The sequence below is a fragment of the Empidonax traillii genome, unplaced genomic scaffold (assembly GCF_003031625.1).
Source record: "Empidonax traillii isolate 1590-97213 ecotype Southwest subspecies unplaced genomic scaffold, ASM303162v1 scaffold204:size1584377, whole genome shotgun sequence".
NCBI lineage: Eukaryota > Metazoa > Chordata > Aves > Passeriformes > Tyrannidae > Empidonax > Empidonax traillii.
Window position 1 is genome coordinate 1,303,918 of NW_020955397.1, and position 15,599 is coordinate 1,319,516.

Genomic DNA, 15,599 nt, shown 5'->3' on the forward strand with positions numbered 1-15,599 from the left:
CCTGTCCCGGGGGAAGGAGCGTGCTGCCTCCCTGCCAAGCCAGGGATCCACTCTGTGCATGGAAGATCACATTTTGCTTTAAAAAGACCTTTCTGACATGCAGTGCTCTGTCCTGAGCTTTCCCTTACACTCAAGGTGGGAGGATGAATTTTGGGGGCCACTTGGGCTGGATCCCACCTGTCCCGGGGCAGCAAGGGCAGGCACTCAGCTGGGATGGACATGATCTCTCCTGCATCACCTCCAGTCTTTCCTTTGCTCCTCCTGAGCATTCTCCCCTTGGAGCTCGACAGCAAAAAGCAATTTATTTTACATTGAGATATTTAATGGAGTAATTTTTTCCTGACAAAAGATTTGTCATTCCCCTCCCCATGCCTCCCCACCCCATCCCTCCCCCTTTCTAAACCCTTTCCCAGAGGTATCATTTGTTCCCAGCCTTTGGCATCTGGTGGCATCGAGAGGAATAACCCCCAGCATGGGGGAGTGGGGGAAGGAGCACGGTGGGCAGCTGCAGTCCTTGTAGAGGGGAGGTGAGTGTCAGGTGGGCATCGTGGCATCCCTCCCTCCTTCCCTCCATCCCCACCATGGCTGGCAGGGTGGGAGAGCACCTGTGGAGCCATCCTGAGCTAAAAGGGACCACAGGGCACTGAAGGGCTTGTATGCTGCTCCCACACATGTCCTTGCCTCAATTTCCCTGTGGGAAAACAAGGTTCTCCCCCCACTCCCTGGGGCCACGCTGGGTTTAGCACAATAGCAAACCTCCACAGTCTTATTCTGGGGGTGGAAAGCAGCATTACTCAGAGCCAGGATTGCTAATAACACACTAAATATAGCACTTTCCATCTCCAGGGTACTTTCTGAACTCTAGCTCATGAGCCCGAACCCCCCTGCAGGGGCCCGGGCACCAGTTGGCATCGCTGTGTGGGCAGGATGCCTGGACAGCGACGGGATGTTCCCCATGGATGCTCCTGCCCGAAGGCACTTCCCGTCGTGATGGAAGGAACAGGCATCATGTCAGTCCCTCCTGAGCTGGCCCAGGTTGAGGGGGATGGGGGCAGCAGGCTGAGGCCCCGGGGCAGACGGGCAGTGGGGCACAGGCTCCCGCAACCTCTCGGTGATGGTGGGGAGCGGCTGCTTCTCCCACTCGCCCTGCAAGAGAGTTTGGCACCATGAGACCAAGCCTCAGGTACTTGGAGACTGGGTGTTTCTCCCCATCTCTCCAATGAGCTTTAATATTTGAAGTGTTTTCAGCCAAAATCAGGATGTTTTCTTATGAGATGCTACTAATTATTCATATTACTAATTCTTCATTTTACAGAAGCACCTACACATCCTCTTAGCGGCACAGACGTCTGCAGTGCACCACGTTTCACAAACTCACCACAATTAGGATGTTTCCACCCCAAAAAGTGCTACCCACCAAATCAGATGGAGGCAACTCAAACCAGGGAGTCCCACAGTCACCACCATGCTCTAAAAAACACTCTCCACCAAAAATTGGCAGGAATTTGCAGCATTCCAGCATGGACATTCCTGTGCAGCTGCTGCAGAGCAGGAGGGATGCAGCAGCCTGGATGAGGTGCCGTGTGACAGAGCTGGGGAAGGGCTGTCACAGCCATCAGGGCTCAGGGTGACCACGGCCAGGACAAAACCTCCAGCTCTGTGCATGTGAGGAGACACCTTGTCTCGGGGATGTTCCCTGCAAAGAGCAATCTGCCAGGTCCAGGCAGCGCCGAGGGCTGAGCCCGCCGAGCAGGATCTAACTCAGATGAGACGTGTTGGCCTGGGTTAGTGGCCAGTGGAGATGTGGGCAGGGGCTGTGAGGGCAAAGCGGGGCTCAGCTCCGGTTTGGTGATGCTGCAGTTTGGCTGCTGGCTGCGTGCTCATGCGGAAATGTCAGCGAGAGGCTGAGCCGCAGCGTGAGCAGGAGGAGGGAGGTCTGGAGAGCAGAGGTAGAGCTGTGAGTCATCAGCAAGATGAAAGTTGAATTTATGTTTTCAGCTGAAATTTCTTGTGGTATGTCAAGCGAAACAGGCCAGAACCTGCACCAGCACCAGGAAAACCCCGGGGAAAGATGGAGTGGGATGGAGGGAGCTTTCCAAAGCTCATGGGGAGCGACCAGAGAGGGGACAGCATTGCAGGGGAGCACCAGCTGGAGAAACAACTATTTTCTTGTACCCTCCTGGCTTAGGGGAGCAGTTAAGGATGTTTAGGGTGCGCCTGCTCCAGGGCTCGGCTCCAGTCCTGAGCCCATCTGCTGCGGCATCTGCCCTGCTGATACATCCCAAACCCTGTGCCTGCTTTTCAGATGGATCAAAGACACTTGGAGTGTCTTGATACTTGTTGTTTTCAGTGCTTTCAAGTGGAAATCTGAATAAAGGGAGTTTACTGTGAGCCCTTGAGGGTGCAGGGGACTTGGGGATGGCATCATCCCTGCTGCCTCTCACAAGTGGTACCTTGAGATTTTGCGCGGTAATTAACAGCACTCAGTTCCTTCCAGAAATCATCAGATTTGGGATCACTGAACTGCAAAAACATGGGCTTAATTAGAAACTGGTGCTTTTCTCTTGGCAGAAACAGTATGGAATAAATGAGATGTCTCAAGGTTGGGCTCGCTCTGAAGCACCAGCAGAGCAGGGAGGCAGCTCAGTTCCTTCACCCTCGCTGTGGTGCCCGTGACTCACTTCGTGCCAGCATTGGCTCTGCTCGAGTCCATTCCCAGAAGCCCCCCAGACCTCTCTGAAATCAAGAGAGTTGTCTGAACTGTAATGAAGAGGTTTAATTCATAATTCCCCTGCTGCACAAAACTTCTGCACCACTGTTCTGCACTTCTGTCTTCTGCACAGCTGAGAGGTGCTGGGTTTTCAGCTCCAGGAAACTGGAAAGGTTTCTGCCCACTCCAGAGTGGACTTTGTTGAAGGGAGTTTACTGGGGCAGAAAGCTGATGGTCATCCCTGCAGTCAGCTTGGCATCCTCCTGTGCTGCAGTGGATATCCCTGGATCCAGGAATAGGCTATCATCTAAGTTTATTACACTGATAAATGGCACTGGGAGATGAGGCCATGAGGGGTTTTAAATCTTCATTGCCATCATCGTTATGTCCCTCATCACTGGGCCTGTTTTTCCTTTAAGGATCTCACAGTCCTTTATCCTTCACGTTTTGCTAGATCGCCGCGTTCGGAGGCTGCACAGATGCTGCGCTTAATGAGCTCGCTCTGCTGGGACCTGACGTGATTTGCCAAAATCCTAAAAACCACCTCACGTTTCTCCTTGGATCTGGAGCCGGCCCTTCTTCAACGCTCAGCAAAAGCAGCCTCCAAATCACTTTATGCAAATGCACCTCCTAATTGAGTCTGGCTGGGATCATCCATGGTGGGCTCTGGACAGATTGTTTAAGCACCGGGACTGGGCTCTGTGTCCTGGCAGCTCCAGCTCCCTGCCCTGAGCCCCCCTGGGTGTTTAGATGCGTCCTGAGCACTGGACACCTGACCCACGTGCTTGGCACAGACCTTCCCACAGCTCTGCCAAGCTGCTCTTTACCTACAGCTGGGAGTTTTGTTGGGAAGCCCTGGGAGTGAAGCTCTACGTACCGGGAACCGGACGGCGGAGGATTTGTTGCAGTGCATGGAGATCGGAGCGAAGCCGTAGAGGGATTTTAGCACATCTCTGTTGAACGTGTTCCAAGGGACAGAGTCGAACTGCTGTGGGACAGAGACCTGAGGGCACGTGCAGACCTCCTCGTCGTTAAACCTGGGGCAGGAGAAACGCCACACTGAAACACGGCAGTGCTGTCCTCCTGGACGTGACTAATTCCTGCCTGCCCAAAGCTTGACCTGGAATGGCTCCGAAGTGAGTGCTGGGCACAGGGAGCGCCTAGAGCAGTGGGCACCTGCAGGGAAGGATTTGGGGCCAGCTGACCGCCTGTGGGTAGGACACCCTGTGCAAGGTCAGCATCTCCCCCTCTCATTCTGGGTGGATGGGCTGCAGCTTCTCTGGCAGGGATGCTCGGTGTCTGCCTTGGGTTATAAGGAACATTCTGCACTTAAGCACATGGTCATGCTCTGACTCTTTCTGTGAAGTCCTTTCCCGGGACTGCTCTCCCTTCCCAGAGGTTCTCACCCCACAATCACCCTTAAAACCCTGGGTTTGGCTTTTTTTCTAGTGTTACCACCACAGAGTTTTGCACTGATCCCTCTCCCCTCAGCCCCACCGTGCAGGGGCTCCGTACCTGTTCACGAGGTTGAAGTATCGGTGCAGGTATCCTGGATCCACAGCGCTTTTGCACAGCTCCAGCTGCGTCTGGGGGTAGTAGTGCACGTAGTTCACACACATCTCTTCCAGGATGCTAAACCCTCCCTGCAGCACAGACACAAAGGTGATGGCAGTGGGGTCTGGCTGTGCCCTGCTGGGGTTGCACAGCCAGCAGGGAGGGCAGGGAGACACAAAGCTCACACCTCTGTGTGTAAACTCACATATATCTAAAGCTATAATCTGTACATCTGTATATCTGGGTAAATAGATACATAAATATAGATATACACACCCCTTCAGGTGCATGGGATGGACAGCACTTTGCCCAACTGCCCTTTGTGCAAGGACAGACTTTCAGGCTAGACAGTGTGGTTTACATTAAAATGCAGATTTCCTATAATCCCTCTGCTATATTTAGCTTTGTCCCTGTTGATGGTACCTCTGGCAGGCTCTTCTTTTTTTTTTTTTTCCCTGCCTATGTAAGAAAATAACATGCACTGTCAAAAAATGCCACTTCTCTTTAATTACAATTAATTCCTGGTGGAACAGTTTGTGATGGGAATTAGAGTGACACATGCTACTTCACAATTAGCACCTTGCCATCCCCGCTGCAGGCAGCAGAGCCTTGTGAGTTCCCTTCTTCCCACACTCCCTCTGTTTTCTGGCTGTGATTCAGCCTGGGTTCATGCAGGAGCCCACTCTGTGGGTGCCCCCAGCCCTGGGGTACCGACACACCTGAGCCCCACACAAGGCAGGTGAGCTGCCCTTGCACTCACCACAGTGACTTGGCTCCGGTTCTGCGTGTTGTATGTGCAGGTGGTGATAAGTTCATCGCCCTGGGGAGGTTCAAATACAGGCAAATTAAGGGATTTGGGGAGTGTACAACACAGTAGATCTCTGCTCCCCATATCAGTAGCTGTTTCCCCATCAGCAATGCCACAGGAGCGCTTGCTAAACTTGCATTCCCTGTGGAGATTCCCTAGGGCTGTATCACAGGGATGGTGTTTCCTGCTTTCCTCGCTTTTTAAGAATTTCTGCAGGGCTGAAATACCTTAAAAAAAAATGCACTTAGGCAACAGTTTGAAGTGCCAAATCTGTACCCGACTTGACGGCACAACAGCCTCCCCGTCACAGTCAGTGCTGGGGGCCGTGGTGTCCCGGCACAGATGTGGGTGGGGTCTCAATGAGTGCTCAGTATTTTGGGCAGCCTCGTGGGGCAAGGCAGGTCCCACAGGTGTCCTCCACTTTGCAGCCAGGTTCTTCCTCACCCAAAAGGCCCCAGGGCACTTCCCACCTCTGTTTTACCACACACTCCCACCACTGATGCTGAATCTCTTCCTCTCCTTCTGCCCAGAGAGGAGAGGGGGCACCACTGTGGTTCGTCCTCACCCCCTGAGGAGCCTCCCTCTGGTAGACGAAGTTCAGCTAAATTAGGTGCTTAATTCAGCTCCTTGCTGCCCACACACCAGTTTTGTGCCATATGAGATGGGCCCCGACATCCCCAAGGCGTGAGGGTGGCAGACATGACCCAGGGACGGCACTGTCCTCCTGCAGCCCACAGGGACGTCCCCAGAGGGGATGGGGTGATGGAAGGAGGCAGGGGGACTCAAGGTTGGGGTGATGGAAGGAGGCAGGGAGGCTCAAGGTTGGGGTGATGGAAGGAGGCAGGGGGGCTCAAGGTCATGGGGTCAGGGTGTGCTGTTTGGAAGCTGCCACGGTTTCTGGAGCAACTCACTGGAAAGACTGCAACCACCTCCTTCAGCATGCGGATCTCCTGGGAGGGAAGGAAAGGGGTCACATCAGAGCAGCTCCGTGGCACTGCGCCCAGGGCAACCCCACGGGTGACACCCAGCCGGGACCCCACTGCCCCTGCAGACCCCTGTACCTGGAAGTGAGGGCTGTAGTGCCCATCGGAGTTCACAACCTGCCGCTCTCTCCCGTCCCGGGACAGCACTGTCACCACTTTTCTTCCTGCCAGGTGAGTGTGCAGCTGGGAGGCGAAGATGCGGATGCCGGCAGCGGGCAGAGCCTGGGGGAAGGACGGCTCAAGGTGTTGACCCCATCCCTCTCCCCTCCCATACATCCCCTGCTGTGTGCTGGGAACCAGCTGCCCCTGTCCTGGCTCTCACACAGGAGTTTAGGGGATCACTGTCCCCTCGGAGCAGGTTGTCAGGGAGCTCCTGGCAGAGGAACAGACTCTCAGTCCACTGCCAAACCAGCTCTCTGGGTCAGCAGGAGCAGCTGAGCCGGATGCTGCTTGCTTCCCTGCACTTGTTAGTGGAGGTACAAATTATTCCTTTTGGGTAGGCCCGACAAAAATGTCTACTAAAATATCCCTGAGAGCAAGGTGGGCATTTCGGAACCATCTCTGAGAGAGCTCTTGGCAAGTTCCTTGGATGCAGAAGCCAATTTTCTCTTCCCCATGGAGGGAAGCACCACTGGGACACAGCCAGCTCGGCAGTAAGTTTTATGGGAATGGTACCCCCGGGAGCTGGAGCAGATGGCTCCCCAGGAGAGCTGCTTCGAGGGGGATTCAGCGCGTCCCAACCAGCTGCTCTCTGTTTGTTGTACACAGCAGATTTTTTTTTTTTTCTTTTCAGCGCAACCTCACGGTAAGTTCAAAACTGGGAACCGGGAGCCTGGAGTACAGTTCTGCCTGGGGCCTGGGGAAAGCCGTGTGTAAACTTTGTTCTCCGGGGTGAAGCCGGGGTGGAGAGGCCGGGCACTCACCAGCTGGGTGCATTTGTCGGTGCAATAGCCCGTGAGGACAAAGGCGTCCTCACCAGGGGGAATGGCCATGACGGGCGTGTAGACCAAGCCCAGCTCCATGATCCCGGCGTCGTGGTCCCGCAGTTTGGCCGTGTAGTACAGTCGGATCCCTGAGGAGTCACGGCGACCTGGCGGGCGAGAGGATGAGTCACTTCAGGGACAAGGTCAGGTGTGATAAACTGCCCTGCATCGCCAGCCTCTCGCTTTCTAAACCCGTGCGTGGTTCTTGCTTTAAATCCCAGGCATTTTCATGCTGAGTGCGCCCAGACGAGCCTGCTCCCCTAGAGAGGGCATGGACCTAAGGCTGAATTGCTCCCAGGAGAGTGAAATAAGGGGTGCCTTTGGAGAGCCCAAAGCAGAAGGACACAGAGCATGGGATGCTTTGGAGAAGTCCCTTAGAAATATGGCTCATTGCCTCTTCTTTAGCTGATACATCCAGAAGTCTAAGGCCACGAAAGCAAAGGGAAAGAGCAGGGTCAGTAGGTCAGGAGGGGTTCGGGCCAGCTTTGAATCCCCTATCTCCAGGCTTGAGCCCACTCAGGGATAAGAATAACGGGGGAGACACTATTGGTTAACATGCAAAAGCAGATAAATTATGAAAGACATGAGCTCTGTATTTATAGACGTGTTTCTTCTCGAGTTGCCCAATGTGCTATGACTGATCTACAGTGCATATGCTCTGGTCTCCTAAAAATACACTTGGGTAGTCAAGAAGCTACTTGTTTTTATGTTAATGAAGAAACTGGGCTGTTTGGAACCTTTTTTTTTTTTTTCAATGTGTCTCCTGACAATGTTATCGAAGCAGGAGTACAGTAAAACAACATCCACATCCCCCCATCCCCAGCCAGGCTGCTGCTGCCTCCTCGCTGGTGACTTGGCACCGCTGTCTCTCTTGCTCTGAGATTCACCACCACTACCTTGCAAGGAAATTAGAGGGACACCCAGAGACAGCCCAGCTAAATACTGGTGCTGCCTTGGATCACATCCCTGCAGGAACTCTGTAGGGGCAGTTTTCTGCCTGCAGGCTCAGAGAGGTTCCTTTCCTGAGCATCCTTCTCCACCTCTGGGCTTGCACAGGTCCAGCCTTCAGCAAAGATGACTTTGCTGAGACCAGAAAAGAGGCACCATGGTGGGAATTTAATGTATTCTTCCTGCTAGGACAGATCTGGACCATCAGGTCTCCAGATAGCTGACAGCGGGGCTATGATTTTGTCCAGAGCCCTCCCCAACAGGATGTCAGGCCTTCCCTGGAATCTCCCCAGCTCTCCTCCCCAGCTCTCCCCTTACTGGGGAGGCAGCAGGCATTGCTCACATCCCCTCACCTTTGAACACCAGGGGATTGTGGTAATGGATCTCGAGGCGCAAATATCTGGAGGAGTTTGGGCCACCGAAGGCAACACCTGCCTCTTCAGGGTAGTAGAAAGCCTGTAAGCAGAGGGAGGGTGTTAGCGGAGCACTGGGGTGGCTTTCCTAGGGACAAGGCTGAAAAGCCAAAGGGAAATGTCTGGCCATAATCCTGACCCTCACTGTGGGCTGAGGGGCATGATTTGAGCTCTTGGTTGTGCTTCATGAGATGGTCTTGTTTCCAAAGGCTTCTCCCGTGCCACAGGTACGTGCAGTGACATAACCCCCCAGCAGAATGTCCTGAGTTGGAAGGATCATCATTGCCAACTCCTGGGCAGTATAACCCCAGAAATCCCACCATGTGCATGAGGGTGTTGTCCAAAGGATCCTTGAACTCCGTGACCACTGCCCTGGGGAGCCTCTTCCAGTGCCCCTCTGGAATGGTGGACAACATGGACTATATCACAGGTGGGATACAGGGTGGGGGAAAGACCAGATTGGATGAGGTGAGAATATGGAATGGGGGGAAATCCGGGCTGGCTCAGGGCCAGAATACAGAATGGGGAAAACCCAGACTGGATCACACCTGTGAACCAGAATAGGGGGAAACATGGACTGGATTACACTCAAAATCAGGAACAAGGGGAAACCTGGACTGGATCAGGGCTGGGATATGAAATGGGGAGAAACCCGGACTGGATTGCACCTGGGATCCAGATTTATGGCACCAAGGAAGTGAGCTGGGGAGAGGCAGGAACTCAGATGCACCCAGAGGGAGCTTAGGGAGGTCAGATGGGGCTGGACCCAAACCCCAACGGAGAATGGGGTGGGAACAACTCACATGGGGCAACCCCGAGAGGAGACTGGGAAGTGTTGGGAGGCAACAGGACGGTTTCCACCCTTGCACCCACCTGTGCTCCCATGGCCCAGGCTGCCAGCACATGCCTGCAGTGGTCGAGCCGCTCTGGCTTCATCTTGGAGTTGCAGGGCCCGTTGTAGCGGGGCAAGGTGTCGAACTCGGCCGTGCACTGGAAGACTTCCATGTGGTGGACAAGAGCCTCGTTGCCCGCCGTGACCACTGGCTCGTACTGCAAAGCAGATCCCAGAAGGAGGACGCACTGAGAGTCCATCCCTGAGGCTGGCATCGTCCAGGCTCCAAGAGGAGCCAAGACAGGTATGTCTGGCGCCTGCTACTGAAGGGGAGACAGTTTCTACCCCGTGGTGGGGAGGGAAGGTTGCTCTGGGAGTGAGGCACGAAGCACCAAGAGCTTTTACTTTATATTTTGGCTAGCAAGAGGAAGTTAAGTTGGAACTAGCACCCAAGGAGAGCGCTCAGGGTAGTTGTGGAAACGTTTAGTCTCTTGGTTGGCCTTGGGACCAACCCAGAGCCCACCAGAACACATGTAGAAACATCTCAGCCTTTCTCCAGTAACAGGAGCACCTGATCAGCAGGAGATCTTGGTCTGCTTTGTGATGACTGAGTCCTTTACCAGTCTTGCAGGGCTGAGGTGACCCTTTTTCCTAAAAAGAGTCCTGGCCCCCTCGTGGTAGCTCTAACTGAAGCTATTGGGTTTTGTTTCTATCTGACAGCTGCTTGGGGCATGGCAAGGGGTAAATTTGGGGTAGAAAGAGTGATTAAAACCAGTCTGAGGAACGGTTCTGGCTAAAAGTGCCAGCTGTAGAAGTGATCTGCAGCAGCGGGAAGGTATCAGGAGTTACAGGCTTTTTACTTACACACAGATGATTCACTTCACACCATCTGTTAGAGAGAAAATCCTCCTTCTGAGCTTTCCTTTGCAGCACCGTCTCTCCCCTATAAATCACCGAGCACTTGCTTCAGCCCTTGCTTCAGGTTTTCCCTCTCTCCACTGTGTGGTTTTGACTCTGGTTGTGCCAGCTCACCTGCCAAGCCACCTCCACAGCTGCCAGGGCGATGCTCTCCCAGTGGCTCATCCTTTCCTTGCACTAGGCTGCCAGCAGGTTTCTGCCTTTCCTTTGAGGGAGGTGACCCAAGCACCTGCCACACGCCTGGGCAAGGCACACAAGTTGCATTTATGTCTGTAACCCTCTTTTTTTGGAGTATGCCCTGCTCTTGCCAGCCCTTTTCCATAAGCATGTTTATATATTCCTCATGGCTCACTGTGTGCCATAATCCTGCTGCGGGTCTGTCCTTGATGGCCACAGCTCTGCCTTCTGCAGGGAGTCATCTCTGAGCCTGCCCTGGTACCTGCTGGATGTGCCAGGTAGAAAGACATCGACTGGCCCCTTCCTGCTGAGAAACTTCTGATTTTGGGTTAAGAGAGATTAGGATGCTACTGGCTGGTGGGATGGCTCTGGGAGATGTTTTGGGCCCATGTCTGGGAAGATGTATGGGTCTGAAAGCCTCCCTGTGACAGGGAAGGAAGGGGTGGACTTTGCAGGATGACTGAATGAAAACATGATTGCTGATCTGCCCTGGGGAAGGCAGCCTCTCCTCCTACTTCTTACCATGATAATGTGATGTTTGGGGAAGTTTTTTGGCAGCTCTACCATGTAACACCAGTAGGTTGTCTCTTGGCTAGGAATGACAACGTCTGGGGCTCTTATCTCCATGGTCTTCACGTTACTGGGCAGTTCAGGGATGGTGATGTTGGGCTTCAGCAGCTGCACCCTCTGCAGTCCCCCGTGGATGGCAGATATGTTGATGGCTTGGAGGGAATGCACTGGTTTCTCCAGGATCCCATAGATGAGGTGCACAGTGCCATCCTGAAGCAAGAGCACAGTATATCAGGCAGTTTTTTTACCATGTAGAAACATGAGCTGCATGGACTATTGGCACCAGTATTGGTGGCATGAACCCAGGAATGGATCTCTTGCCCCATTCCCAGGTGGGATGCCACCCTGAGCGTACCAGTAGTTCCCTCTGCTGTGCTGTCCCAGGAATATTATAGACCTGAGGCATTTCTTTGGCTGAGGTGATCACAGAGGGTTCTCTGCCAGGTGGGAGAGTCTGAAATTCCATAAGGCTTAACATACTGTCCCTTTTGCTTCAGAGCCCCTCCTCTCTCATGAGCTCAAGGCTGGGACAACCACATCAGTGCAGGGCTCATCCCACCCTGCAGCCCAGCCCCAGTAAGTGGCCTGGGCAGTAACAGCAGACACAAAACTTCTCCCTGAAATCCTCCCTTTTCTCCCAGCTTCTGTTGAGGGGGAAGGTGCCACAAGAAGCTCTGCTCAAAGTCTACTGCAAGGAAGAAAGGTGCTGCTGAACACGGAGAGCTCTGGACAGGAGATAAGGAAGAAAGGGAAAAGAGAATAATCTGTTCTTAAAGGATCAGAGAATAAAGACCTGCAAGTCTTTTCCTTGTTCACACACAGATTTTTTCCTCCAGGGCTCTCAGTGTTTTGGCAGACGGTAGATGTTTCTCACCACAAGACAAGCTTTTGAAAAACCAGCAACAAAAACTCAAGGACACTCTGTGCCCACGTTGGCTCTAAAATATCCTGCCCACAAAGGCTTTCATCTGAGATGAGCCTTGCACCAATTCCTGCCTGCACCTGGGGTCCATGGCTGAGACTCTGAAGCTGTTTGACATCCCCATTGGGAACGTTTCCCCCCCAGTCCCATCTCACAGGGCAGTGGTCAATGCAGACCCAGAGAAACGTCAGCAAGCCACATACAAGCACAGCACAGTGTCTCTATTTGCTGTCCCTTTGTTCCAGCTCCTGCCACAACCCTCCTCTTTGCCTCCTGTTGATACACCAACCCTTCTTCGTAACACTCCCAACAGTTGGCTCCAGACGGCAGACCAGAGTGATGCAGGAGGTATTTATATAGACCTAACACATGCTTAACAGGAGCTGATGATGCAAATGAGCTAAAATCTACACTTTTATAGAGGTTTATAAGGGGTCATAAATAGATGGTGCCAAACATTACTCATGTCCCAGGACTGACAGCTGTAGCTCGCTTCCTTTCTGCCTTAGGCAGCACAAACACCTGATGCTGCCTCCAAAACCAGATATAACCACACAGGTTGGGGGTTTGGAGCCGTGCCCCAGGGCTGAGGGGTGCCACAGTGGCACAGAGGGGTGAGGGTGGTGCTGTATACCTCTATAAGGTAGTCCTTGGGGTCACAGGTGCTGAAGGCTCTTCTGAAGAGGAGGTAGAGCCCCTCGGGTTCCCTCTGAGCCCCCAGGAGCTGGTAGTCCTGCTGCGAGTCCATGTGGAGCTGCCCCTTGGCATCGCTCCAGGCATCCTGTGAGAGAAAGAGCACCCTGCTCAGCCCAGAGGCACCTCCAGAGCTGCCACAGGTCCTGAGGTCCTGTTTCTGGTCCTCCAGGTGGTTCACCTGCTGCATTCCCAGAGATTGGGGGGGGGTGGGGGGGGTGGAGATGGTCTGGTTTTTGGTTGCTCCATGCCCACCTCCAGCAGCCCACAGGCACAGCGGTGCCAGAACAGCCTCTGCCACGAGGCTCTTGGTGCTCAGCACAGGCAGACCTGTGAAATACCTGACCCAGCACTAATAGTCTGCAGAAAGACCTTTAAGGGTTGAGATGTGAAAAGGATGGGCGGGGGGAAGAAAGCCTGCAGGGACATATGAAAATGTTGCATCAGTCTGATCAGTCTGTGCTGTGTTTTGGGTGTATTTGTCCAGGGGGGACCTTCTAGAGGGGCGTGATGTGCTCTCCAAAACCCTTTCCACAAGCCAGCTGCTCTCAATTTAAGATCAGACCTCTGCTGGGCTGTAATGTAAGCCCCAGAAATTACTACCCCTCTTCAAAATCCTTATTTGTTGTGGTCAGGTTGTTCTGGAAGCCCAGGATGACCTCTCAAAAACTGCTCATTGTTGAGGATGGCGACAGAGCCATCCTGAGAAGCAAAGCAGTAGGTTACTCCTGTGCTTCAGGATTTGAAGGTTTGGAGTATAAAATCCTGCAATAATTTGGAATTGAACAGGGTTGTTGCCTTGATCTTTTGTTTCTATCATTGATACATATTTTATTTAGTGAGAAAAGGCACCCAAGAAGTACCTCGCTATACATATATAAGTGACATCAGCTCTCTTATTTTGGGGGAAAAAAAAACAGAAGAAAAAGAATAAAGCAACTTGGCATAATTTCAGCCAGAACTATAGAGTCATATTTTGAGAACATATTGTCCTTAGAGGGGGAGAGTAAAATCAGCTACATGGAGCTTGCATGACATTTGCTTTCATAGGAATATGGTGTGCAAATTAATCTTGTAGTACATGGGGGGTTAAGCAAATTTGGATCTTTTTAACAGCTGACATACTTATCCAGAAGAAAGGCTGCTGGGAGAGAGAAAACCAGGACTGGAGAGATTTATTGCAATCTCCATGCAGGATGCTGTTCAGCACCAAGCGAAAGAGAAAACCTTAATGCTGCCGGGTGTTTCATTCAGTGCTGTTTGTCTTTTCGGTGAGCACACGGAGGCAAGATTAGAAATGATCCTTTATGTTTTCTTAAAATGATGCTGTGAGATACTGTAGCATTCGGGCCACCACAGATCCTGAATGGCTGGTAATTAGCAGGAGAACAGTGCAGATAATAAGCCCCTCTTTTCATGCTTTCATTACACTGCAGATCACATTGCGGCTGATTGCGAAAGGACGTATTTTATGGTTAATTTGAAGTAAGCAGAGAGGTAAAAATTTAACTCGCTGGAAAGCCTCACACGGGGGAAAAATGTGAATTGCTTTCTGCAGCCAAGTGCAAGGGCAATAAGCTGAACGTGGTGGTCTAGGGACAGGACTGGAGAGCCCAGGGGTGGAAAGACAACCCAAACAAGGACCCGGACAAACAGAGTGTGTCAGGAGGGGGTGGAGATTTGCAGCAGCAATATCAAACAGCACCATTAGAAACTAGTTTCTCCTCCGCATTTGCTACCACGAGGTGTTCACTTATCATCCAAATACATTTGCATGTCTAATTTCTGACAGCCCCCCCAGGTTGCCCCGTTGTCCTGTTGATCCTGGCGGTAGTGTCGGAGGCAGCTCGCAGCCAGGTTCTTGGTGCTGGCGGGAGCAGCCTCTCTGGCTGGTGACTTTTGCCCTGTCTCAAAGCCATTAACGGGAGCTGTGGTTAATTTTTAATGTGACTGATGGCATCACAGAAGCAAACCGAGGTGTTGATGCATCCTGTGTGTGTGCGTGAATGTGAACTGGTCAGTACAACCCCCTGTTGGAGCTCTTTGCGGCTAAACACAGCAGAGACATCCTGGTTCTGGTTCCACCCAGCCTTGCTGATGTGCTGCTGTATTTATTCTTTTCTCTTTGGGTTCAATTCCTACACCAAACCCATCGTGTGCACCTGATTCGCGGGTTCCCCTGGGTTAGACCCCTCCAAGATCTTCTGGATCCCTTTCCCCTGAGCAGTGGGACCGGTTCAATGTGCTCTGTGCCCTGGGCCAGTCCTACTCTTTCAAACCAGATTCACCTGCAGGGAGGGAACTCCATAAGCACCCCTGCAAACATGCAAGTGACTCACCCCAAAGTAGGAATTGCGCCCGTCGCTCCAGAGCACGGCCAGGTCCGCGTTCTCAAACTCGCCCCTGTCCGACATCCCGAAAAGGAGCCCGAACTGCAGGTCCCTGATGAGGAGCTGGAAATTCACGGCTTGCTCGGGGTAGCTGACATTCCAGGAGAGCTCCAGCAGCCCCTGGGGGTCGAGGGGCACCTTGTAGGGGAAATCGCTCCCGTGGGGCGCCGAGCCCTGCAGAGCCACCATCAAGATGACCAGGAACACGGCGATCATGGTGAAGTACATGGATGCCACTTCCCGCAGCTTGAAGCTGGGGCAGGAGCAGGGCTTGCTCCTGGAATTCTGCATGCTACCCAGACAGCACCTGCTGCCTGCCCCGGCCCATTTATGTGCTGGCCCTCCTGGGCAAGCCGGGTAAGTGATACTCTTTAATTGAATTTAGTTGTTGGGAAATTGGACAGTTTGTATTGACCCCCCCACACACCCCACCCCACCTTCTGGCTTTTGTCATTCGCTGCCTCCCCTTAATTGGCTCTAATTGCACATGGACATTATCAATAGCAATTGAATTCGACTGGGCTGATGTGATTCACTCTTAAATCTTCCTTAGTGACTGGAAAGGGCTGTTGCCTCACAGGCTGCTCTTACTGAGCCCTGCATAGACATGCTCTACCTTGCTCGTGGTGCTTCTGGCCTGGGTCCCCATATACCCCAACCTGGGATCACCCCAAAGGTGACCAGAATATTAGCACAAA

General features: G+C 52.8%; 1 protein-coding gene across 1 annotated transcript; it reads right to left on the reverse strand.

Annotated features, from left to right (window-relative positions):
* Positions 1 to 320: 320 nt before the first annotated feature.
* On the reverse strand, positions 321 to 15,491 carry DBH (dopamine beta-hydroxylase). The gene is made up of 12 exons (XM_027887202.1): positions 14,851 to 15,491; positions 12,453 to 12,599; positions 10,849 to 11,106; positions 9,273 to 9,449; positions 8,340 to 8,442; positions 6,979 to 7,145; positions 6,134 to 6,277; positions 5,984 to 6,022; positions 5,025 to 5,084; positions 4,226 to 4,353; positions 3,588 to 3,747; positions 321 to 1,146 (listed from the first exon to the last, which is right to left on the reverse strand). Exons 1-12 carry the CDS (start codon positions 15,190 to 15,192, stop codon positions 1,012 to 1,014), a joined length of 1,860 nt encoding a protein of 619 aa, XP_027743003.1. The 5' UTR covers positions 15,193 to 15,491; the 3' UTR covers positions 321 to 1,011.
* Between the last annotated feature and the right edge of the window lie 108 nt (positions 15,492 to 15,599).

Coding starts and splice junctions, on each gene's coding strand:
- DBH (XM_027887202.1), bottom strand. CDS start 15,192: ATGCAGAATTCCAGGAGCAAGCCCTGCTCCTGCCCCAGCTTCAAGCTG. Junction 9,450..10,848: donor CCAAACATCACATTATCATG/GTAAGAAGTAGG, acceptor TCTGCTTTGCAG/TACGAGCCAGTGGTCACGGC. Junction 4,354..5,024: donor ACCGGAGCCAAGTCACTGTG/GTGAGTGCAAGG, acceptor TCTGTGCTGCAG/GGAGGGTTTAGCATCCTGGA.